We start from the raw sequence: 24472 nt of genomic DNA, 5'->3' as shown, positions 1-24472 counted from the left end.
TAAATTATTTGATTATTAAGAAAATCATAGAAGTGATTGTTAAATATGGAAACAATAGAGTTTATTCAATAAAACTTAATTGTTTTGATATATATATATAGGGTAAGGATCCTAAGAGAACCCTTTGCAAATTGAGAACTTTGAGAACCATTTTGGACCACTAAAAACACCTTTAAAAAATCATAAAACAAAAAATTTTAAAAAAGTTAAAAAACTAAAATTCTTATATTTCATTCCGGTTCCATTAAAAAAACAAAAAAAAACGTCGTATTATACACATATGTATAATTCTATATAATCTTTAGTTACGTAATATACACATATGTACAGTATCATTTATCTTAAATTATACACATGTGTACAAAAAAAACATGTAAATGTACATATATGTATATATTATACATATGTGTATATAATTTAGCTAAACCGAGTTTTTTTTTATGAAACCGGAATGATAAAATAAGAATTTTGGTTTTTTTTACTTTTTTGATTTTTGTGTTTTTTTTTATTTTATGATTTTTTTTATTTTTGGGTTTTTTGTGGTCCAAATAGTTCTCATAGTTCTCAAATTCAAAAAAGTTCTCTCATGATCCTGATCCTATATATATATATATAGGGGTGAGTTAATGTACAATAATAGCTTATCGTATATTACATACGCGACTTCCTGCACCACCGTTTCTAATTGAAGTTAAAACTGCTAAGTGGCATAATTGTAATTAACCTAAAAATACTTAACGCATACCCATCAAAGTCCACCATCGCGACCGTCGTCTCCTGTCATGAGCACCACCATCGTCCGTCACCACCATCGATCGTTGGTCACAGTTAAGCAATTTCCAATTGAAATTGAAATTGTTGATGAGCCTTACTGATCAATTAACCTTGAAATCGATCCAATTAATCATCAATTTGAAGCTTTCGTCGATCAATTTTGAGTTTTGAGTTCTGGGTTTTGACATTGAACGTATTAACATTAAGTTTATACGATCTGTTTATACGTCCTGTTTAAACATATTATACGTTCTGTTTAAACGTTCAGAACATAATCAATTAAACTTTAAAAGTTCAGTACAAAAAGTTTATACGTTCTGTTTATATGTTTTTAAATAAAGTTGTTTATAAGTTCGGTACAAATATTATGTTTAAACGTTCTGAAACAAAACGGAATACCTTTAAACGTTCTGACCGAAAAAGAACATCTTTAAACGTTCTAATACATTCAAAGAAAGATCTGGGTGTTCAAAAAAGTATTGAAGTTCTGATAAAGTTTAGAAGTTCTGGGTGTTCAAACTGGTAAAGTTTAGAGGTTCTAAGAAGTTCTGGGTGTTCAAAACTGATAAAGTTTAGAAGTTCTAGGAAGTTCTGGGTGTTCAGAACTTCTAAAACTAACAAAAAAAAATTAAACACCTGTAAACATGAAATTGAACATTGAAATCACTTCATATAATCTCATAATCATCAAACAATCGTCAATCGATCGTTAATTTGATCATTGATTCGATCATATGAACAAAAAATGGAACTTCTGCAACTGGGTTTACTCAAAACTCAAAATTGATTAATTGAAACTTCAAATTGATGATTAATTGGATCAATTTCAAAGTTTAATTGATCAATTAGTTCAACAATTTCAATTTTAATTGGTCAATTTTATCAACTGACCTGTGAAAAAGTCGTGACGAGAAAGATGGTGTTCACGACGGTACCGTCGACGGTCGCGACGGTAGATGCAATCATTGGACGGTGACGGTGAAGGCATACGGAATCAATGGAGAAGTGGAGCAGAGGATCAGAACGGTCGCATGTTTTTTGAAAATCGATGGTGAAGAAACTCGCGTACGTAATGTACGATAAAGGATTTCCGTATTCCATCCTTTACATATATATATATTTAAATATCTTAGTATGTGAATTAATTGTGAGTTATTGATTAATTTAATTAATTTTTGAATTATTTAATTGTTAAGAAAATCATAGAAGTGATTGTTATATATGGAAACAATAGAGTTTGTTTAATAAAACTCAATTGTTTTAATATATATATAGATTTAGTGTAATTTCAAAGAAAATTAATATAATAAATTATATATTGAAACTTATAAAAACAAAAACTTGATTTCAACATGTATTATAACTAAAACAAGAATCTCATATTAAAAAATATATTTAATAAGGGATTGACGAAACATATCCCTGTTAAGACTGTTATTGAATAATAGAGGTCGTACATTTAAAAAAACACGAAATTACAGACATTTGATAACTTAAAAACGCAAATAGTACGACTTGTTGATAATTTAAAAATATAATTAGATCATTTGACCTTTATTTTTCTTTTTCTTTTCCTTTTTAATTTAAATAATTATTTTATTTTTCTCGTATAATTTTCAATATACAAATAATAATAATACTATATAGTATCAAGTACCTCATTGTTTTTATTAATATGTCAAAATAAATCTTATGTCAAGTAGTATAATATAATAAAATATAATATATTTAATTAAAAAGCCATTACTTTTTGATAAAATCTGTGCCCCATATATATACACAACACACACACTTGCAGAGTGCAGTTTCACTTGCAAACAAACAAACCTCTCATTTTACTCTCTCTCATCCTCAGTTTCTCTGTCTACCATGTTTACACACAGGTATGTATGTATGTATGTATGTATGTATGTCAAGATGCTGTTTTTTTTTCACTCACTGCTTCATCTACATGACCACTTGATTCTTACTCTTTTTAATTTGCTACAAATTGCTGGGCTTTTAATTTTGGCTATAGAATTAATGTACATTAGTCTAATTGTTTCCTAACTTTATTATTAATTGTGTTATGTTTTAGGGTAACATTTGATTATTTATTTTGGATCTGTGTAATGTTGCTGGTTGTATCTGAATTTTGTCAATTTTGTCATCTTCTTGTGGTTTTTACTGATTTTTTTAGGAATTGATGTTTTGCTGAAATTGGATCTTGATTTGTACTTGATATGTCAAATACGATAAGACACAATTACTTGTGGTGCTAGACACGAACACGAACCTGTTTAGAGACAGGTTACACGACACGACGACACGATAAATATCACATGTGTAGTTAAACAAAATGTGCCAAAAGTTCATAAATTTTTAATTAATAGTTAATAGTTAATACATATATTTATAGTTTAGAAAATAGTTAAGGGTCGGGGCCGTAAGGTTACCTAAGGAATATCACTTATGCTATATATTTTATTTTATTTTTGTAAATAAAAAATATAACTGGGTTTAAACAAGTCAGTTAAGGTTAACAGGTGGTTAATCTGTTTGGACATGAATTTAATCGTGTCTTAAAAATGTAGACTTGTCTAAGACATGAAACCTGTTAAGCTCAAACCCAAACTTGTTTAACTCCGTGTCATGTTAACAGGTTTGTGTCAGAAATTGTCAACCCTAATATATAGAATTAAATAGGAATTTAGATATTTAGCCCGAAACTCACAAGTTTTCTAATCTCAGATGATTTCAATTCTATAAGAAATTTCATAATCAAAACTCATATGCATTTGTTGTGCGGCTAGTGATATATCCTGTTATTGTTTTAATTAAGTGATTTAACAATGCTTATATTATAATATTCTTGTGTAGGTAAACCGATCCATTGTGCAGTGCACTTTCAACCCGTGTTTAAGATCTTCACCAATGAGTTCTCGGATCACATCTCATCAGTTAAACAATGGTTTATATGTATCAGGGCGGCCCCAGCCACCAAAAGAAAAGGCTCCGACAATGTTCTCAACCGCAGTACCTTACACAGGCGGTGACATTAAAAAGTCTGGTGAATTAGGAAAGATGTTTGACGGGCCACGGAAATCAGGACAGTTAACCAGTGGCCCATTAAGAACCGGGTCAATGAGTTGCAGCAATACGGGTCACTCGGGTCAAATATCATCACATTCCATGACCCGAATGAGTTCTTTATCAGGCAGTGTTACAGGTTCAGGTTCAATGAAAAAGACCAGTTCTGGCCCGTTAAACAAACACGGAGAACCGATAAGAAAGTCATACGGGTCTCAAGGTCAAAGTTTGACTTCTGGTTCTAGACACAATTCTGGACCTCAACCTCCGGTTCTTCCCGCCACGGGCCTGATAACATCCGGCCCGATTCTGTCTGGACCGCTTAACTCATCTGGTGGGCCCAGAAAGTCATCGGGCCCGTTGGACCCATCCATGTCGATCAAGTCACGAACCAGTTCAATGGTTAAGAACCAAGCGGTTACTAATTTGAGTCAAGAGGGTTCATATTCGTTTTTCAGGAGCTTTCCGAAGTTGGTTTTATGGTCCATAGTCATGCTGTTTGTGATGGGGTTTATTTCTGCAGTTTTTATACTTGCAGCAGTTGGTAATCCGGTTCTTCTTACTGTTGTCGGTGTGCTTTTTGCTATTGTGAGCCTGCCTTTTGTTTGGAACGTGTGTCGGGGTAGAAAAGCGGTTATTAAGTTCATTTCCGAATATCCCGATGCCGAGCTTAGAACAGCAAAAGATGGCCAGTTTGTCAAGGTTTCGGGGGTATGTTACACAAACATACACACGCTTATGCATACATTTATATATACACACGTTTACTTATGCATTTATATACACATACGTTTGTGCATGCATTTAAATATATACACGTTTATGCATGCATTTATATATACACACACGTCTATGGATGCATTTATATATATGCACGTTTATGCGTACATTAATATAATACGTGACGCGTTTATGCATACATTTATTTGTGTACGTGATATGCTTAATACTTCATTAGAGTATGTTCATATACGTTGTTTGTCTCTAATCTTTTAACAAATTAGGTAGTTTAAATATTATATTAGCTACTTGAAATAAATTAGTTTCAGCTAACCTGTATTCGCCTTGAAATTACACTAAATAAGGGAAATTAATTCTAGTTTGTTTAAAAGGAAGTGTTTGTTTGCTAGTTGCTATGATATATATGGATTTGAAACAAATATGATACAAGTCGAAGACATCTTATTAAATTGCCATTTTTTTTGCATTGAACTACATGTTAGCATAAATTTCATATTAAGAAAATATATGAACAGAAACTTAGGAGTTACACCATAATTTAGTCTGCCTCAAAATGGTAGAAAATTTCTTGTAATTTTAAGAAATTTCTTAAACCAAATACAAGTTAAATGAGAGTAAAATGGTCACATTTTTTTTTTTACTTTTTAGGCGGTTAAGATTTTATACGAGAAATCATTCGTGTTCAATTTTATGGTTTTTATGGCATATTAAAATATGGTAAAATAAAAATGTGTCTTTAACTTAAAAAAAGGTTCGCTCTGTAAGAAAAGGTGTAAATTGCAAATAAATGTTCTTCCATTTTTATGGATTTCATATACTTTCTAGTTTCACTCTTTCTTTTCTTATAATATTAATAATCATTCCAGTTGCTGCATCGCGACTCCGTCTTAAAAATATATATTTGTTATCATTAATCAAACATTTTCCTTCCCTGGTTATGCCCTTTGTATTGTATCCAAATTGATACAGATAAAGATATAGATAGATATTGACAATTGGTATCTTATCTTTTCAAGAAAGTAGAATGGACATTAGGTCCCATAATTTAATGACATCATCTTATTTTGTATAGAATTTATATTTTTAAATTCTTGAAAAAACACTTATGTTAAAAAAAAATCTTGATTTCTTTGAAGGTTGTTACTTGCGGAAATGTACCATTGGAGTCATCATTCCAACGGGTTCCCAGATGCGTTTACACATCCACAAGTTTATACGAATATCGCGGTTGGGATTCAAAAGCCGCCAACCCAACACATCAGCGTTTCACGTGGGGTCTACGTTCCATGGAGGTAAATTAAATAATCAAATATGTTTAACTGATGTTTCTAAAAGAATTTTTGATTTCATGTTTTTTGTAAATACTTGCAGAGACATGTTGTGGATTTCTACATATCCGATTTCCAATCAGGATTGAGGGCGTTAGTTAAAACCGGTTATGGGGCCTGCGTGACTCCATACGTTGAAGAATCGGCTGTTATTGATATCAACCAATTTAACAAAGACGCGTCTCCACAGTTCATAAGATGGCTGGCTGAGAGAAACCTATCTAGTGATGACCGTAAGATGCGACTCAAAGAAGGGTATGTTTTGTTTATCGTTTCTTGTTAAACAAGTAACCGTTCGATGGGTCTACTTAAATAGTCAAATGATTTTCTTACTTTAATGTTTATATTTGGTTGTAAATGAAAACATAGGTACATTAAAGAGGGAAGCAGTGTGAGTGTGATGGGAGTTGTTCAAAGAAATGATAATGTGTTGATGATTGTTCCTCCACCCGAGCCCGTTCCAACCAGATGCCAATGGACTACATGTATGCTTCCCGCAAGCCTAGATGGTATCGTTTTGAGATGTGATGACTCGTCGGATCCCGATGTTATTCCCGTGTAAGTCAAAGTATGAGTTGACCAGTATGATAAGTGTATAGTTTTGTCTTGTTTTGTTACATCCCATGATCATGTTTAGGAGTGTTTTGTTAATGTTTGTGTGATATTGAGCTTTTGTGGGAGACTTCATACTTGAAAAGGCTTACATTTTTGTATTTAATTTTCCTTTTGAGAAATGTTTGAAGAATTTGAGATTTTTATTGTATTGTATGATATGGTTCATTTATGCTAGTTTTGATGGATGTAATTCATTAGCATATCAATATCATCAATTATGTAATTTATCTCCTTCAATTATTACTTAACTAACATTTTTCCTGCATTATTTTATTCTACCAATTTGATACCATTATTTGATGCTTACTAAAGAAGGAAAAATAAAGTGTTGTTCAAAATCTTCAATAAAATAAAATGTGTTGTGCCTTTCATCAGCATTTGTTATTATCATGTTTTGAACCTACCTATTTTTTCATCATTTTTATTGATCTTTTTGTTTTTGTTTGGATTTTTAATAATTTTATGTTGAAAGAGTTGATGAAATATTATACAGTATAGGTCCTATATGATCCCTTTTTTTAATATTAAAAACATATTTTTTATGTAGATGCAAGTGGTTTAAAATGAGAACCCTAATAGGAACAATTTGTTTCATCGGTTAATGCATTTGTTTCCCTTGTAAATACATGTAATTATCGGTAGGGCAACGACTGGGTTCAATTATAAAAATTTAATTTTCCAAAGAAGGCTTGGAATAACATTTTGGTCCATCACTTTCATCTCCAAAACCCACTAACATCTTCACCCATCTCCTACAACCACCGACACCACTTCACCGCCATCCATGTACCACATCACCGGGAAAAGGTCGACGGAAAATTGTCACCAAAAGAAGGTCGTCTTAAAAAGGATTACCATCTTCATCGTTGGAAAAACGGTCACCATCTCTATCAATTGTGTTTTTCAGCATTAATAAACAGTATGAAACAAAAACACAATAATGGTATAAAGAATTTGATGAAAATTCAATTTAGTAAAACACAATTTTGGTAAAAAACAATTTGTAAATTTAATCTTAGCTATCCACTATAATATGGATGGGTATGATTATTTCCTAGCATTCCTAGAAAAAAACAAACTTCCTATTTTATCCTAACCCAAATACACTATACATTATATCATTTGGAGCTATCGTTTATTCACTAGCACAAGTGAACCGAACCGAACTAAACCACTAACATAATTTTCCTTTAATTTGGTTGTATGTTTGTTAGTTCGGTTAACAAAACTAACCGTACGACAAAACCCCAATTATGTTTTGTTAATCGAAACAGACTGGTTATGGTTCGGATTTAGGCATTAATCAAACCGAACCAATATGTGATCATCCCTTGTCATCGGTAAATACACTTTATGTAAATTATTACTAGGAACTCTAGTGTATTTTTTAAATACATTTAATTATGATTCTGCAAAATTATCAGGAACTATAGCGTATTCACCGGATGTTTTTAATCTGTAAATTTTATTTTTGGAACCGTAATGTATTTAATAGAATAACAATAGTGAATATATGTATTCTTAAGTTTATAATTATTACCAACAAATCTACCTATATAATAAAAGAGTGGATTTTCAAGCACGCATTACCTCCTACTTTTAATCAAATTTCTTTAAATTGTCACATGGCATTTTTTTTTCCTTTTCGTTAAAATACTTTTTATCAAATCTCTTTAAATTGTCGCATGACATTTTGGCATTTTTTTTATTTTTTCTTTTTTATTAAAATACTTTTAATCAAGTATCCTTAAATTGTCACATGGTATTTTAACATTTTTTTTTATTTTTTCCTTTTCATTAAAATACTTTTCATCAAATCTCTTTAAATTGCCACGTGTCATTTTGGCATTTTTTTATCTGTTCATTTTCATTAAAATTAAAATTGAATTCACATATAGCGGTTCTGTAAACAACTATGTTAAAGGCAATTTCATTTTCATCATTCAGGCTTAAACCTAACAATTCCTATTGGCCGATGTTCTTAAGGTTTGGGATTTTTCCATTATAGTTTGTTGTCATTATTGGAATTTTTTTTGAGGAAAATTCCCAAAATAGCCCTTGTCAGGTGAGAGAATTCCCAAAATAGCCCGTGAGATTTCATTTTCCCAAAATAGCCCTCCAAATCCAACTTCCACGTGACATTGCGAATTTCCCCGTGATATTTCGTGGACCAGTCAAAAACTGCCATTTGTCAAGCCTTCCCACCTACCACGCAGGTTTTCATCTCAAATCCGTCTTAAACGTTACTTTCACATCAAATCTAACATGATAAAAACCAACTTTAACGTGATGTTTCAACCTGTTTCCGTTTCCAACGTGAGTTTTCAAAAAAGTTGAGTTTTGAGTTTTTTTTTTGAAATTCATCTCCAAAAAGATGAATTTCATTTGAATTTCTGTCTTTTAAAAAAAATCATATTCATCATATTCTTCATCAAACTCCCACCATTTCCTCAGCCACCTAATGATACCGGACACCACCACCACAACCACCCACCACCACTATATCGATACTCTCAAACCATTTCCTCCGCCACCTAATCTTCCGCTTTCGGCGGAGACCTAATCTTCTGCTTTTGGCGGAGCCTAGCCCGCCTCCGTCTTCGTGGAATGATACTTGTGATATGTTTGATGTGGGATTAGGTTCGCAACATTACGAGGTGTAGAATAAGAATAAAGTGAGTCGGGAAAACGGGTTTGATAAGTCGGATATGAAGTTGGATGTGTTCTTGGTTCAGCATGATATGGAGAATATGTATATGTGGGTGTTTAAAGAGAGGCCTGAGAATGCGTAAGGGAAGATGTAGCTAAGAAGTTATATGAACGGGCATTCCCGACAAGGTGAGAAGTTGTTCCCGTTGAGTGCGTTTAAAGGATTTGTTCGGTCTCATAGAATGCAAAGAAAACATTATGAGGGTTTGGTTTGAGAGTGTCGATATTGTGGTGGTGGTGTTCGGTAGCATTAGGTAGTGGAGGAAATGGTGGGAATTTGATGAAGAAGATGAAGAAGGTAATGAATATGATTTTTTTAATAAAGACGAAATTCATTTGAAATTCATCTTTGGAGATGAATTTCAAAAAAAAACTTAAAAAACCATAATTTTGAAAACTCACGTTGGAAACGGAAACAGGTTGAAACATCACGTTAAAGTTGGTTTTTATCATGTTAGATTTGATGTGAAAGTAACGTTTAAGACGGATTTGAGATGAAAACCTGCGTGGTAGGTGGGAAGGCTTGACAAATGGCAGTTTTTGACTGGTCCACGAAATATCACGGGGAAATTCGCAATGTCACGTGGAAGTTGGATTTGGAGGGTTCTTTTGGGAAAATGAAATCTCACGGTCTATTTTAGGAATTCTCTCACCTGACAAAGGCTATTTTTAGAATTTTTCCTTTTTTTCAATATGGATGAATACATTTATACATATACAGTAAGTGTGTAATGTTTATAGAAACAATGCGGACATAGTGAACCCAAGTTTTGGATGATGTTCAAGTAATGATATGGTTCTTTGGAGTGTAATATTATGAAATGTAATATGACTTCAAGTGCCAAAAAATATATATGACCATACCTCTCGACCTCTTTTATTGGACCCTTTTGGTCTAGAGCTCATCAAAGAGCTTACTAAACTTGCCATGGACCATTTTGTTTGCGTCTTCATTGTCTCAATAATTATATTTACTGTTATCTAATCAAGATTGGTATGCACGGTTATTGTTTTGTGTTCGATTTCTTTAGAAGCAATCAAGTCTTGGGGTGATGTTTAAGTAATTGAATGTGTTTTCTATAAGAAAAGGTAATTGTTTATTTGTGCATTTAAATTGCACCATTTGAATTCATGTTATGTTTTTAACATTTTTTTTTATTTTAATAAAATAGAATGTTGTTATGATAGGACAATAACATATGTACCCTTAGTTTTCTACAATTTCCTAATTTTTTTAAGTCGATTACAATGGTTAAAATGTTCTCGAAAGGCTTTTCCATTTGGTAAAGAAATCATCATCTTTGTATCAACCAATATACTTTGATACGTTTTTAAATTAAAATTGTAGCATTTAAAAAAAACTGAACTTAAATGATGTTTCACATTTTTATAAGAATGTAAGGGTGAGGATAAGCACAATTTTGAAAATACATATTAGTATTTTGATGTTAAAACTGATTATTATAGGTATATGAAAATATATTTTTCGTTCAACAAATGGAGTTGGGGTCTGCATTCTTGTGAGAATGTTAGCGCGAGAGCATTCTGTTCCTGCTCTCGGCTATTCTTTTATAATAGTTGGAATTACAACTGATGATTAAGCTTTTTGTTATGCTGACCCGGCAAACCATTGCCCTTCAGCTGGACGCACGTATTTTTATTCCTACGTCTATGTTGGTGAAAGGTATATTTTTTAATATAATACTTATTCATATTGTAAAACTTTGAATGCTTATTATTTGTAATTCTTCAGTTTTTATTGAATAATCGGCTGACTTTTGATTTTGGAATATACAATGATGTGTATCGTAGTCGTCTGTGGCATTTCTTTTAATTCGCTGCATGCATTTTACATTATTAAAGAATAATTATATGCAAACTAATTTTCAATGTTTGATATCAAATATTATGTTTTTCCTTCAATAATTGATCTTTGGAGGCTCATAGGGTCTTCCAGCTTTTTCGACATTTTGTTCCTGGGCTCGGGCTATCATGTGTTGGAATCAAGGAAGTATTTATTAAAGTGAGTATTTATTATTATTATTATTTTGTTTCTAAATAGTTTTTTTAAATAAAATGAGTATTTATTTATTAATTTATTTTTTTACAAGTTATTTGTTCAGAACATATTTTCAGAGTTTATAACCTCTTTGGGTCTCTTTTTACATGGTTTTTTTTATTGATTTTTTCAGATTTAGATTTAATAGGGAACATTCAAAGTATTAGACAACTTTAAGATTTAGTCTTCAAGAAAGCTTACCAAATGAAAATTTTAAGTTTTTGTAACCTTTGTTAACTACTGAAAATTTTATGATATTAACAAAACTTTTTGTAATTATTTATATTATCATTTTTTTTCCGTTTTTGTTTTATTATTACCTTGTGTACTACATGTTTTTTTGTTTTGTTTTTATTTAATTATATATTTTTTACTAACTCGTGTATCACACGGGTTCTAACCTAGTGTATATATATATATATATATATATATATGTATATATATATATGGTAAGGATCTTAAAAGAACCCTTTGAAAATTGATAACTTTGAAAACCTTTTGAGTAAAAAAAACCTCAAAAAAAATATTTAAAACAAAAAAAACACAAAAATTTTAAAAAGATAAAAAACAAAAATTCTTATATTTCATTCCGGTTTCAAAAAAATACTTCGTATTATACACATGTGTATAATTTCATTTAATCTCTAGTTACGTAATGTACACATATGCACATTATCAATTACCTTAAATTGTACATATGTGTATAAAAAACATGTATATACATGTATGTATATATTATACATATGTGTATAATTTAGCTAATCCGAGATGTTTTTTTTATGAAACCGAGATGATAAATAAAAATTTTGTTTTTTTTTTACTTTTTTTTCATTTTTGCGTTTTTTTTTTGTTTTATGATTTTTTTTATTTTTGGGTTTTTTTGTGGTCCAAAATGGTTATCAAAATTCTCAATTTCAAAATAGTTCTCACATGATTCTAATCATATATATATATTTGAACGGTAAATTTCATAGAAACATGACTGAAAACCCCTCTTACCGAGAAGCTAGAAGGGGCCGACTACAACAAAACAACACGCACAAGCTACCAACAAATATGTAGTAGTTATTATTTGAATATTGTATTAATGAATATTATTTTCTGTCCACCAAGACAACATTAATAACATGATTGTGATTTTGGACACTGATTGCGTTTTTCTTTGTTTTGTGCTCAAAATTATGGCGTACGTGCGACAACGTTGTGTCGTTTTTTTAGTGGTGGTTATTTTTTCTGAAAAGCATAATATATTTTTGCTTTATCGAATTTTACAAACAAAAGTGTCGTTTTCATCAGATTTTGATGAAATTTTGTTTCGACTTTTTCTCAAATATCATGATATATTATTATTATTATTATTATATAAAGAATATATATTCTATTTTAGAAATCTATCAACCTTTGAAGATAATTTTCAAAAAAAAAACCTTTAAAGAGATATATACCCTGCCCGGGTCGGACCCGGGTATGGTACGTCAAACAAAAGACAAAAGATAACACTTAGTCAACAAACAAGGACAAACTACGACACCATCATATAATGCGCACGATAGGCTAACCAGGAGGTGCCACGTACCTATAAAGATACAAAAAGGGACCTCAATTGTGCTATGAGGCAAATGTACCAAGCGCGCATATCCAGTTGCATTTTGCCAGCTGTATAGAAGGTCCACTCGAGAAATGGTCACCGCCCAAGGCGTTTTCCACGTCGTCTACTATGTCGGTCATAGAGGAGACCAAAGAATATTCTGATAATGACCGACGGGCTGATTACACCACATCATACGGTAAAGGGATCGAACTCTCTACTCCCTCACTCATACAATTATATCACTTACCCTGCCGATTCTCACGCCGAAAGATGATTATAGGAAGCCCCCCTTTCCATTAAGAGGCTAACTTCGTTGGTAGTTTTACAGATTCTCCAGGTTATCGATTGGGTTCATGGAACCACACACTCATCTCTTGTAAAAGCACCCCTACAAACTCAGGTTTAACCTCGTATTTCTTCAACAATAATACAAAATACAAAAGTAGAAACACAAGCAGAAATACAAAGATAATTTTGAGAATGGAAACATAAAGACCGAGATTTGTCTTTTGAAAAGATTCCTTACGACAAATTTGTATATGTTTTGGGGAATACAACCCACATGTACGGTCAAAGTTGACCAAGTTGCACAAACGGGTTGCATGTTAGTCTCTTCTAATTCTAAGCATATTTTTGCTCATGTGTTTTTATCTAAACTTAAGGGTATTACTATTGAAAACAATAAATTAACAATTAAAACACAAAACATGTAAAATAATAGTTTAAAACAGTTCTATCAAACTTGGAAAATGGCAGAGCAAGCAACTAAAATGATAAGTAGGTTAAGTTCCTTACCTCAAAGTTTGATATTCAATCATGTTTGGACCATGGTTCAACCTTATGCTAATAGCTAGTGGTTACAAGTTACAACCTTATGTTGAGTTGGAGTTGTAAATGAACGAACTATTAATGAATCGTTTGCTAAAAAGTTTGTTTTTGTTCGCTTATTAAAAAAATTGAATGAACACGAACAACGATGTTTGTTCATTAAGTGCATGAAGCCTATTCACATTCTTTTGTGAGGTCGAGTAACTAACCATTTGAAACTTTTCTAATAAGGGCAGCATTTTCAGTTTTTGTTTTTTGAGTGAAGTCATAAAATTTTAATTTTAAGAGCCAAATCGTAGGATTTGTTTTACAATTGAGGAGACATTCGAAACTTTTGAAGTTGTTTTAACATGTAACAAATTCTTGAAAAGACGAGAAAGAAATCATAGGACTAACTTTGTAATTTTACGAGTAAAACAATATCATTAAAAAATAGTGACTCCTTGAAAGGACTAAATTTGTTACATAAGTAGCATTTTGCTCCACTATCTAAATGACTTCTACTATTTGCACCCCCCAACATTTACTAAAGTGAACTCTTACGAATTTTACCCTTTAGTTCTCCTTTCATATACTTGTTTGTCTGAAAGGCAATTTCATAAAGACCACTAGCAAGTAGCAAGGTACTAGGAACCCAAAAAAAAAAGAAGTAAAAAGATTACACCAGTCTTTTCAAAGATAATTTTTAAAAGAAGACTGGATTTTTATTCAAAGAAAGTCTAATGATTTTATGTTCCCGTATTTTTACTTTCTCTGTTAAAGACTTACTTATAATTCATGAGTATAGCAATTTGTGACGTAAGAAAAACAAGGTGCTATACGCCTATACGGTATTATTCTTACACCATTTTGGTGGTATTTGGAAGACAAGAACGAAGTCATCTTCCAAGGCACTTTGGCTAGCATCTCAAAAGTAACATCAGGTGAGAAGATGGTCACTAGACTCCTCGTAATCCCCACAAACAACAATCCACCGAATTCACCTCAATATTTCTTTTTGAAAGCGTCGTACGAGTCGCGTGCCTATCCATTTCCGTTTTCCAAGTATGAATATTTACCTTTAATGGAACCCAACTATTCCACTTCATTGTAAGCAAAACTGAGAGATTAGACATCTTGAACAGAAGATGCATCATTGTAGCCACCGAGAATATGACCCAAGATTCATCGTGAAGAACTGGGCCACTACTTAATGTAACCGTCTAGAGCATATTTAAACATGTCGGTCGTTTAAAGTCGCGTTTCCATCTCCACACTTCCAAGTCGTGTTTTCATAATGACCATAAAACAAGAATGAACTAAAAAAGCTTTATCTTTTACGTTCATAACTCATTTAATAAGGGAGGCCAAATTGAGATCGGAAAAAGCAAGATGATTTTCCTTCTAATAAGGCCATGATTAACCATCTCCAAAAGGCAAACAATTTGGTTTTGAACCACCACCACATAGTAAGAAGAGCGATATTAGCGTCTCTAGGCAGTGTTAGCCCCAAACTGCCCGCCTCTTTGGGAGTAGTTACCCAATTCAGACTACCCAACATATTTTATCTTTATCTTCATTTCCTCCCAAAAAAATTTTCTCATTTTCGCTTATAAGTGATCAATTATACCAATTGGGGCTTTAAAGAGGGAAAAGAAATAAGTGGAGAGGTTACCATGACCGCTTTAAGAAGGGTTAATCTTCCCCCAACCCGATAAAACCGAGGCCTTTCAAAAGGATAGTCCATAGAAATAAAGAAGGCTTAATTATATAGAAAGCCCTCTTGGTTACCAAAGGGTATTTCAGTCATTTCACCTTAACAAAAAAAAGCTATCAAAGAGACCATCCGTGTAATTAACTCCGATTGGAAACAATACACCATACATACAAAGATAAGTCAGTTGTTGCTGAAATCAAGAGCCCTTAAACTTCATTGCCCTTTGGTGTCACCAGTAATGGATCAAACATTTTTTGTCTCGAAATATTAACTTTTGTTTAACTGAATATCATATCATACATCATTACAATAAAAAAGAATATTATTTCAACAATAATCCAACTTCTATACTAAAAGGATTAAGATGTTTTAGTCATCATTCCATGAATACTTTCTTCTAACCCTAACTCTTTCACCCTTAAAATGGATGTATTTCCATTTACTCAAATACTTTTCAAGAACTAGTCGTTGTTTCTCCGTTTCATCAACGCTTTTAAACGCACGTGCAACTTTCCTCACTGTGTCCTCGTCTGGCGTTACTCCTAGTTCCTCCATATCTGCAAACACCTGATCAGTTGTTTACAACATTAGTTTCATTAAAATCAAAGCAAGAGAAATAGATTTGTAAACGAACCGAACGAACACGAACAAGGGCGTGTTTGTGTTCATTCATTTAACTTTAAACGAACACGAACACAGACACTTAATTGGACAAATATTAGTGTTCACATTCGTTCGTTTATATTATGAGCATGTTTCACAAACATAAATGGACATAAATGAACATAGTTGAATAAAGATAAACGAACATAAATGAGCACACTTAAACGAACACAAACGATCAAATATAAAACCATTAAGTAGATGACTCATCCAAATAATATTTAGTTATTTTCTATTAATATGTAAAAAAACATAAATAAACGTTCAAAAACGAACGTTCATGAACATAAATGAATAAATAAAACACGTGTTCATGTTCGTTCGTTTAATTAAACGAACATAAATTTTTGTTCATGTTCGTTCGTTTATTAAATATAAGAACATAAACGAACTTCCCGCCGAACGGTTCACGAACAATTCACTGAACGTTCGATTCGTTTACAAGCCTAAAGAGGAATAATTATTAAGGTACCTCGATGATGCATTGAGGCATGTTATGATGAGCATACAGCGATATCATTCTCGAAAACAATCTTCGCGAGATGGATCTTTGATGCGTGTGCAAAATCATATTCCAAAATGATTGTGCTTCGTCTACCCTTTGGTCCATATCAAACGCCAATAGAAGGCTGTCAAACGTTCCCATCGTCATTCCTTGACCTTTGCCGAACATCCATTTCGCCACCTACGTAACATCGTCACACATACATGACAACTATAATTCATTTCACAAAATTTTCTTTTATAAAACAAGAACCGCATAAGAATATACTTGAATAACTCGTTTCCATTGTTGGCGTTTTTTAAGGATATTCAGAGCCTTCGCTACTGCTATCACTGGAAACTCTGTTTCCCAAGCTGCCCATTTATCAAGTGCTTCATAGATAGTTTCTTTCTCGTTTGGCAACCCGCAAACCTGCAAGTTACAGTTTCAAAATAACTTTAAATTTCCATTTTGTAGTTGAAAACTAACAGAGAATATTAGTCATGATGTTGTTTAAATCAACTAAAAATTCACAACTAGCGGTGTAAACTTACGATTCGAACAAGATTAAGCGCCTTTTGGCCGGATGCAGCAGAGTCTCTCTTATTCCATAAGTGGTGTTCAGTTTTGCAAGCTTTTTTGGCAATTTTCCTGCAATATTTGTTAAAAGAACTTAATATGTATTAAAAAATGCATAACCAAAATGGTAAATTGTCCACCGCTTGTAATCAAATATTTTATTTATGGTGCTTAAAACTATGTAATTTCTCCATCTAACCATGAATATAATGTTAATGTAAACTCAATCTTCCAAGTTATTTATTAGGTTTTGGGTCTTAAGCTTTGATTTAGAGTAGGCTTGCAAACGAACCGAACGTTCAGTTCACTGTTCAACGGGAAGTTGGTTTATGTTTATTCATTTAAATAATGAACAAACACGAACAAAACAGGTGTGTTCATTTAATTAAACGAACGAACATGAACACATGGTTCGTTCGTTCATTTATGTCCGTGAACGATCGTTTATGTTCGTTTTTGGATGAATCATCTACTTAATGTTTTATATTTGTTTTTGTGTGTTCATATATGTCCGTTAGTCTTTGTTCAATCATGTTCATATATGTTTGTCAAGTGTTCGTTTAGATTTTAAATGAACGAACGAGCATGAATAAAAATATTTGTCCAATTAAGTGTTGGTGTTATTTTAAAGTAATAAACGAACACGAACATGCAATTTAGAGAGGAGAATTAGCATACCCGGCAGCATTATTCGAGCTGATTAGTTGCGAAGATCTTTGATTGTAGACAGCAATTGGCCTTTGCTTACAGGAGGTTGCAGGAAAGATCTCTATCTACCAAAAGCAAAGCAAAATCAAGTTAAGAAGAGAAAAACAACGGAAGCTGAGAGAGTGTTATTGTTATTGTGGGTGACCTGATACGAAGAAACTGGGAATATAATTTGAGTCTTGAGCATTATTATTATTATTATTATTCTGCAGCACTACCTGATAATAAGCAAAATAAATATGTTACTAACTCCAGTTTAACCTAATGCGGATACGGAAATTGAAATCCAAATAAGTAGAAATTGGCATTGGCAATAAATAAATAAATTTGGATAGATGCTGCTAGACTTTTACCTTATTTTCTTTACATCAGCTTCTCTATAATTTCGGGCATGCCGCCGATCATACAAGAAGAATCAGGAATGCAACTCATTTATCTATATACGTGACAGAAATTGTCCGTAAACTCGAACAGAAATGTCACTTGGAAATTCATTCCTAGCTTAAGTTTCCCGCTCAAACTATTATTCTATTTTGAGTGAAAACATATTTATGCCGGTGTAATCAAAACATATCAATCTATCATTTATTCAATTAACTAATTACCTAAATTACAGAGATTAAAAATATATGAGAATTTATGCCAATATAATTAAAATTAAAATATCTATATATCTAATGAAACCATATCTACATTTTTTTCATGCTCATTTTATATGATGTTCTTTTTGTATCATAATGAAGCATCTTATCATATTTTGTTTGAATTCGTTATTCTATTAACAAATATAATTACAACTTATAAAATCACTAGGTGCATCTTTATTGTGAAAATACACCACATATTCGTATATTCGTAAACATTCCATCGGAAAATAAACTTATAAAACCATTTAATTTGATGAAATAGGTTTTTCTAGAAATAAAATATTAATCATTTAATGTATATAGCTTAGTATTTCTTTTAAACAATATAATACGGGTTCTAAAGCTAGTAATTCAAATTAGCGTCACTGGGCTTATTGAACTTTTGTTATATTGTAGCATACTAAAATAGATTCTACCAAAAATAAGCAAACAAATATCATTATCATCAATTACCCATTCGACTTCCATCGAATATACAAGTAATACCAAATAAATCATTAAGGGGTTACAAACGAACGAACGTTGTAAAAAGTTCAAGGCCTACTAGTCTGTCGGACAACTAATGAACGAACGAACAAACAAACCTGGAATCTTCAATCGATTTGAAAGATACTTAAATGGCGGCGGAACTGGAATATTCGATCTGTGAATTTTGTTTCAAAGAGAATTAGGATTGGTTTTTTTTCCCTTCCATTTAATAAAAACTTGGGTAATGTTTGTTATTAAAAAAATATAAAAATGCGGAAAACGTTTTTCCGGCAACCACCACCTAAGATCTTCGTGACCTTAATAATTGGAATTTTTACTAAATAAAATGTTTCGAGAGGTCTGATCTAAGGTTTCAAAGAGAGTTGGGATGAAAAGGTTGAGTTTTCGGGCGACTGGACACTACGGAGTTACGCTTCTGTTACTTGTGGATCGTTGGAAGCAAACATGTTAAAACATAGGGTTGTCACCATCCATTTTGTTAGTTGAGACTGACAACAACCAAACAATGATATGTATAAATATTTAAAACCAATATGCATTTTGAATTATGCTTACTTTTACATGGTGATCCAAGTATTTTCAGTAGTTTGATATGATCACATTTGCTAGTGACTCGTGTACTTATAACTATTATTAGTGACTCATGTAAATATACTCTGTGAGATTGTTTGCCACTTTTCATTTTAATTCAATAATTATGACCAGTTTCATGAGTTTTGTTGTAATTCAACGAATTTTAGTAATTCATTTGATTTTCTATGATGTTTTGTAATTTTCTTTTAAAATTATTTATCATTCAATACTTTTATATAGACCTTGATAAAATAAACATATTTCATTCATCACAAAATAGTTCACAGGGGTAAAATAGTCATTATGCACAATTATTCAGAGCTCCAACCAAACACCACTTATCAGCGTGGAGGCTTCATAACAGCCTTGAAACGCTATTCTATTTCTTGCTTTTCCAAGACACAAGTAAATGAAATGACTTAAAAACTGAACAATATAGAAAACGTTAGGCCTAGTCAAGAGTCAATGATAGATAAATAAGTTTCCTAACAAGTTTTTGCTAACCATAAATTTAGATTTTAGAGAATAACGTTGTTGATATACAATTTAGGTTGAGTTTTATACAATTGATTGATTCTATATGTTGTGTTGTGATTAGGTTGCTGATATGCATTACGGAACTGGGTTGACTCGGTGCAGAGATGTTTTGACCTCCGAGTTTGACTCGTGTTCGGATTGGAACACGACTTTGTTTCTGAAGTGGGTGATCGATGCCGAGAAGCCTGATTTTATTGCTTTTACTGGTAGCTGATTTTGTGTTCTAGAAACATTTAGTTTTGTAAAATTGAATTATGTATGCAGAGGTGCAAATCGTATCCTGTTAACCAAAACCGGTTATTAACCGAGCATAGGTTAACATGATTAGTAGTATTTATAAGATTAAATTTAATAGGCTAAGATTATGGCAAATTGGAAATAAATAATCCTACCCGTGTTGTGTATTGACCGATAATAATCGCACCTTTAAAGAAATACTCACTACCAACGGTCCAACCTTTCAACTATTTTAGTCTCAATGGACCTCCGTTAGAAAACACTTAACGTCGTTAAGTTTTTTTTTTCCAATTTGCAATCCGATGTTTTAGGGCTTTTGATCGGAAGAAGGATACGAGTCGACTGATGTAAAACTTATCTCGATATGATGATCCGAAACGACGAAACAGTGTTTTAATTCAGGTGTTTGAATTTCCAATTAACAAAAATCAAGCCATTTGAATCACCGTTTCGAGATAAGTTTTACAATAGTCGACTCGTATCCTTCTTCCGATCAAAGTACCTAAAAAATCGGTTTGAAACTCGAAAAAAACATAATGACGTTAAATGTTTTTTAACGGAGGTCATTGAGACAAAAATAGTTGAAAGGTTGGACCCTTGGTAGTGACTTTTAAAGGTGGGATTATTTATTTCCAATTTGCCTAATATTAATAGGTTATTACGCTTACATAGGTTAGCGATTTTTCACTCAAAAACTGGTTAGGAACCGTAACCGTTTAAACAATATTTGCACCACTATGTGTATGTTTAACCATATTCAATCAGATACTTTTTAATTTCGTCTTTATGAATTGTGTTTACTAAATATGGCAGATTATGCGATTATTGACGAATTCTTCTTCAGTTCTAGTGAAATTTAGATGTTGACTTTAGAAGATCAAATTACTTTCGGAGTTTTAAAATTTCATTCGATTAAACAACTTGTTTTGGCGGAAAATGTTAGATTACTAAGTTAAATTTGTTGAAACTATTACATCTCATATGTTGAATTAGTATCCAATTTTTTTAATCTGTTCTATGGGACCGGTAGTGACTATGAGCTCGAGCTCGGGTCGTTTTCACTTACTACAGCTCAAGCTCAGCTAGCTTTGAGCTCTTTTTCTTAAGTTCGAGCTTGGCTCATGAGTCTTTTTTTTCAATCACGGGCTTGGCTTGTTTATTATTTGTTAAATAATTTATGTACATGTACATGTATAATTCTTTTTATATATTTTTAGAAAAACCTTAAAACTAGCCTAAGCTTGGCTCAAGCTCGTGTAGTACTTTAAACGAGCCAAGGCTCAACTCGAGCTCGTGTAGTAATTTAAAGGAGCCAAAGCTCGACTCGAGTTCGTGTAGTATCTTAAACGAGTCAAAGCTCTCTCGAGCTCGGTGGTGCAATGTGAAATTGATATATAGAAGTCCAAAAGAGGTATAAAGTAATAATACGCAAGACTCGTTAAGGCTCAACGAGCTTAAACGAGCTCCCCATACAAGGGTCAAGCTCGATAACTAAACTAGCTTTTCTTGAGGCTCGAGCTCGAAAAAGCTCGGCTCGTTTCGAGTTTGTTTATTCATCTGATCTCGAGTAGCTCGCACGCAGCTCGGCTCATTTGCACCCCAACATGTGAGGTATGCTAGAAGTAACTAATTAACTGTACATCTGATGTGCCTTACATTGAATGGATTATACAAAACATAGCACTCCTTTACATATAGGATACTAGTACTAACTAATTAACTGTACAAGCCTCTATAGCATACATAACAGAAATGCACACAAGTTTAAACTGCACACCAACTAACTAACTAATCATTTAACGACTCGTATTGACGGTATTTTTTTTTCTCATGCAATATAGGGGATAACATATTCGGTTCAAGTACTAATGACGCTGCAGAGTCACTATTCAAAGCATTCGGTCCAGCAATGGATTCAAGGCTTCCATGGGCTGCGGTTTTGGGTAATCACGACCAAGAGTCAACTATGACCCGTGAAGAGCTGATGTCATTCATATCACTTATGGATTATTCACTTTCACAACCCAACCCGTTAACTCAAGACCCAAAAGACCCTACAAAACAAAAGGTTATGACAGCAATCGATGGGTTCGGGAACTATGATCTCAGAGTATGGGGCCCACCAGGGTCCCACATGGCCAACCAGACATTATTCAATCTCTTCTTTCTAGACAGTGGGGATAGAGCCTTTGTTGATGGGTTTAAGACGTATGGATGGATCAAGGAGTCTCAAGTTAGCTGGCTACGTGGTGCTTCTAAGGTATATTGTGCATAAAATCAAGGTGGCAATTTCGACCCGTTTGTTAATGAATGGGTCGATCTGGGTTGCGTTTTCTTGACCCGTTTACTAATGAATGAGATGATTTGGTTTGATTTTATCTCAAACTTATTGATAGAAAGTTTTAGCTATCAGGGAAACGGGTCAAATGAGTCAAAACCGGCTAAAGTCGTGCATCTGTCTTTTTTTAAGAATACAACCTTCTAAACAGTTTTATTCATATATTGTTTTCCTAAGGGCAATTTGCATAATTTTTTTTTTTGCCACAGAAAATACCGTTTAAATTAAATGAAAGTTTGATTCAAAGTAACTTTAAACCTTGACAAAAAGTAATAGAAATCCAACTCAACCCGGCTCGTTTTGACGCGTACTAAAACTTGAACGTTTTGATTTGTTATCCGAACGGTCCAACACGCCCATGAAGTCATGACCCCCCTTCTGTGAACCGGTTCAATTAGATTTGGATTTAGGTTTCATTAACATGTTGCAGGGTCTCGCTAACAGGCCCATAATCAAGAAAACGATCAATCACAAGGCATTCCGTCGCTAGCATTCTTCCATATCCCGATACCCGAGATTCGGACGGGGCCTTTTCGTGAAATATTCGGGGAATACAGGGAACACGTGGCATGTTCAATAGTAAACTCTGGGGTCTTGCAGACACTTGTGTCAATGGGAGATGTGAAAGCAGTGTTTTTGGGTCATGATCATCTCAATGATTTTTGTGGGAATTTGAATGGTGTATGGTTTTGTTATGGTGGTGGGTTCGGGTATCATGGTTATGGTCGGGCCGGGTGGTCGAGACGGGGTCGGGTCATACTTGGTCGACTTAAAAAGGGGAAGAATGACTGGATGGGAGTTGAATCGATTCAGACGTGGAAGCGACTTGATGATGAAAACTTGACTAAAATCGATCACCAAATATTGTGGACGCTGTCAAAGTGATTCTTGTTGCAGGTGAGTCTAAACGTGCAAAATCAGCGTTGGCTTGTTTGATATGTTTCATTTTAATATAATTGGCCCGTTACTGGGTTGAAATTGTTGGGTCTGTTTTGAGTTAATTATACTGATATATTCGGTTATTTCTGCAGGATGGTTATATCGGTCAAGAACTTTGTTGTTGACATGGCGAAAGGGTTCGTAAAGTTCAGATGTAATGATACAGTTGCGAGAAACATTTTGTGTATAATGTTTTGATGTGTAATTCAATATCTATCTGTTGTGGTTGGATATCTGGAATGGTAGATTCACTGTAAGATAAATGGTGGCAAAGTTGTGTTGGACCCGGTATAAATATAATCAGGTTTTGGGTTGGCCAATCCAAAACCCTGTTTGATAAACATGTAGTGTTCGGGTTGACTGGTCTAATCAAGGTTGTGTTTGGGTTGTACTATAGGTTTCTTCATTTTTTTTAGATATTAGTATCTATATGTGTAAGCTGCCTAAAACCTTTTATATGTGCATACAAATGGTAATATGCAAGTTTACCTGGTTGCTTGTTAATGGGTCGGCTTGGGTTATTTGCACGATCTTTTAACAAGTGAATGGGTAAAAAATGAAAAATAACTCAAAAGAACGAAGTGATTAAATCTAGTCAAAAGTTGCCATTGTGTAAAGATTTCTGAATGACAAATATTGGTTACTACTCTATACGTTATGTCATGTGACCGTGAAAGTGAAGTGTCACATAGGCGTCAAGTGTCACATAGGCGTCACTCTCAAACAAAGGTGCTGTTTGTTTTTCCTCAAAACCACTTCTCCACCTCTTTTGTCTGCACTGAGAAAAGGGCGCCAGACGTTAGGCTCTGCAGTGTGTTTGTTTTTTCGAAGACGTTTCATTAAAAAACGTCTGTGCGCCCTCTCCTCC

At 33.1% G+C, this 24472-nt stretch overlaps 3 protein-coding genes across 5 annotated transcripts; 2 read left to right on the top strand and 1 right to left on the bottom strand.

Annotated features, from left to right (window-relative positions):
- The first annotated feature begins 2585 nt into the window (after window positions 1–2585).
- On the top strand, window positions 2586–6724 carry LOC143622640 (putative membrane protein At1g16860). Its single transcript, XM_077093731.1, has 5 exons — window positions 2586–2657; window positions 3634–4554; window positions 5721–5876; window positions 5956–6167; window positions 6282–6724. Exons 2-5 carry the CDS (start codon window positions 3688–3690, stop codon window positions 6472–6474), a joined length of 1428 nt encoding a protein of 475 aa, XP_076949846.1. The 5' UTR covers window positions 2586–2657; window positions 3634–3687; the 3' UTR covers window positions 6475–6724.
- Window positions 6725–15653: 8929 nt separating this feature from the next.
- LOC143622598 (pentatricopeptide repeat-containing protein At4g18975, chloroplastic-like) lies at window positions 15654–18081 on the bottom strand. Its single transcript, XM_077093699.1, has 6 exons — window positions 17990–18081; window positions 17815–17909; window positions 17112–17208; window positions 16846–16989; window positions 16546–16758; window positions 15654–15977 (listed from the first exon to the last, which is right to left on the bottom strand). Exons 1-6 carry the CDS (start codon window positions 18029–18031, stop codon window positions 15780–15782), a joined length of 789 nt encoding a protein of 262 aa, XP_076949814.1. The 5' UTR covers window positions 18032–18081; the 3' UTR covers window positions 15654–15779.
- Window positions 18082–20142: 2061 nt separating this feature from the next.
- LOC143622639 (putative inactive purple acid phosphatase 28) lies at window positions 20143–24026 on the top strand. 3 transcript variants are annotated; one of them, XM_077093729.1, is made up of 4 exons: window positions 20143–20296; window positions 22169–22587; window positions 23110–23562; window positions 23697–24025. In XM_077093729.1, the coding sequence occupies exons 1-3, from the start codon at window positions 20161–20163 to the stop codon at window positions 23548–23550; spliced, it is 996 nt and encodes a 331-aa protein (XP_076949844.1). In that variant the 5' UTR covers window positions 20143–20160; the 3' UTR covers window positions 23551–23562; window positions 23697–24025. The 3 variants fall into 3 exon arrangements, with proteins under 3 accessions (XP_076949844.1, XP_076949843.1, XP_076949845.1); XM_077093728.1 differs by having other exon boundaries at window positions 23110–24026; XM_077093730.1 differs by lacking the exon at window positions 23697–24025 and having other exon boundaries at window positions 23096–23301.
- Window positions 24027–24472: the final 446 nt, after the last annotated feature.

The sequence above is a fragment of the Bidens hawaiensis genome, unplaced genomic scaffold (genome assembly GCF_021521415.1).
Source record: "Bidens hawaiensis isolate Kalapana, Puna unplaced genomic scaffold, B.hawaiensis_p1.1 tig00003237_1, whole genome shotgun sequence".
NCBI lineage: Eukaryota > Viridiplantae > Streptophyta > Magnoliopsida > Asterales > Asteraceae > Bidens > Bidens hawaiensis.
Note: the sequence above shows the minus strand (reverse complement) of the source record. Positions and strands in the feature narration are given on the sequence as shown.

Coding starts and splice junctions, on each gene's coding strand:
- LOC143622640 (XM_077093731.1), top strand. CDS start 3,688: ATGAGTTCTCGGATCACATCTCATCAGTTAAACAATGGTTTATATGTA. Junction 4,555..5,720: donor AGTTTGTCAAGGTTTCGGGG/GTATGTTACACA, acceptor ATTTCTTTGAAG/GTTGTTACTTGCGGAAATGT. Junction 6,168..6,281: donor AAGATGCGACTCAAAGAAGG/GTATGTTTTGTT, acceptor ATGAAAACATAG/GTACATTAAAGAGGGAAGCA.
- LOC143622639 (XM_077093728.1), top strand. CDS start 20,161: ATGCATTACGGAACTGGGTTGACTCGGTGCAGAGATGTTTTGACCTCC. Junction 20,297..22,168: donor TGATTTTATTGCTTTTACTG/GTAGCTGATTTT, acceptor CATGCAATATAG/GGGATAACATATTCGGTTCA. Junction 22,588..23,109: donor GGCTACGTGGTGCTTCTAAG/GTATATTGTGCA, acceptor TCTCGCTAACAG/GCCCATAATCAAGAAAACGA.
- LOC143622598 (XM_077093699.1), bottom strand. CDS start 18,031: ATGCTCAAGACTCAAATTATATTCCCAGTTTCTTCGTATCAG. Junction 16,990..17,111: donor CGCTTAATCTTGTTCGAATC/GTAAGTTTACAC, acceptor TGTAACTTGCAG/GTTTGCGGGTTGCCAAACGA. Junction 15,978..16,545: donor TGCCTCAATGCATCATCGAG/GTACCTTAATAA, acceptor ACAACTGATCAG/GTGTTTGCAGATATGGAGGA.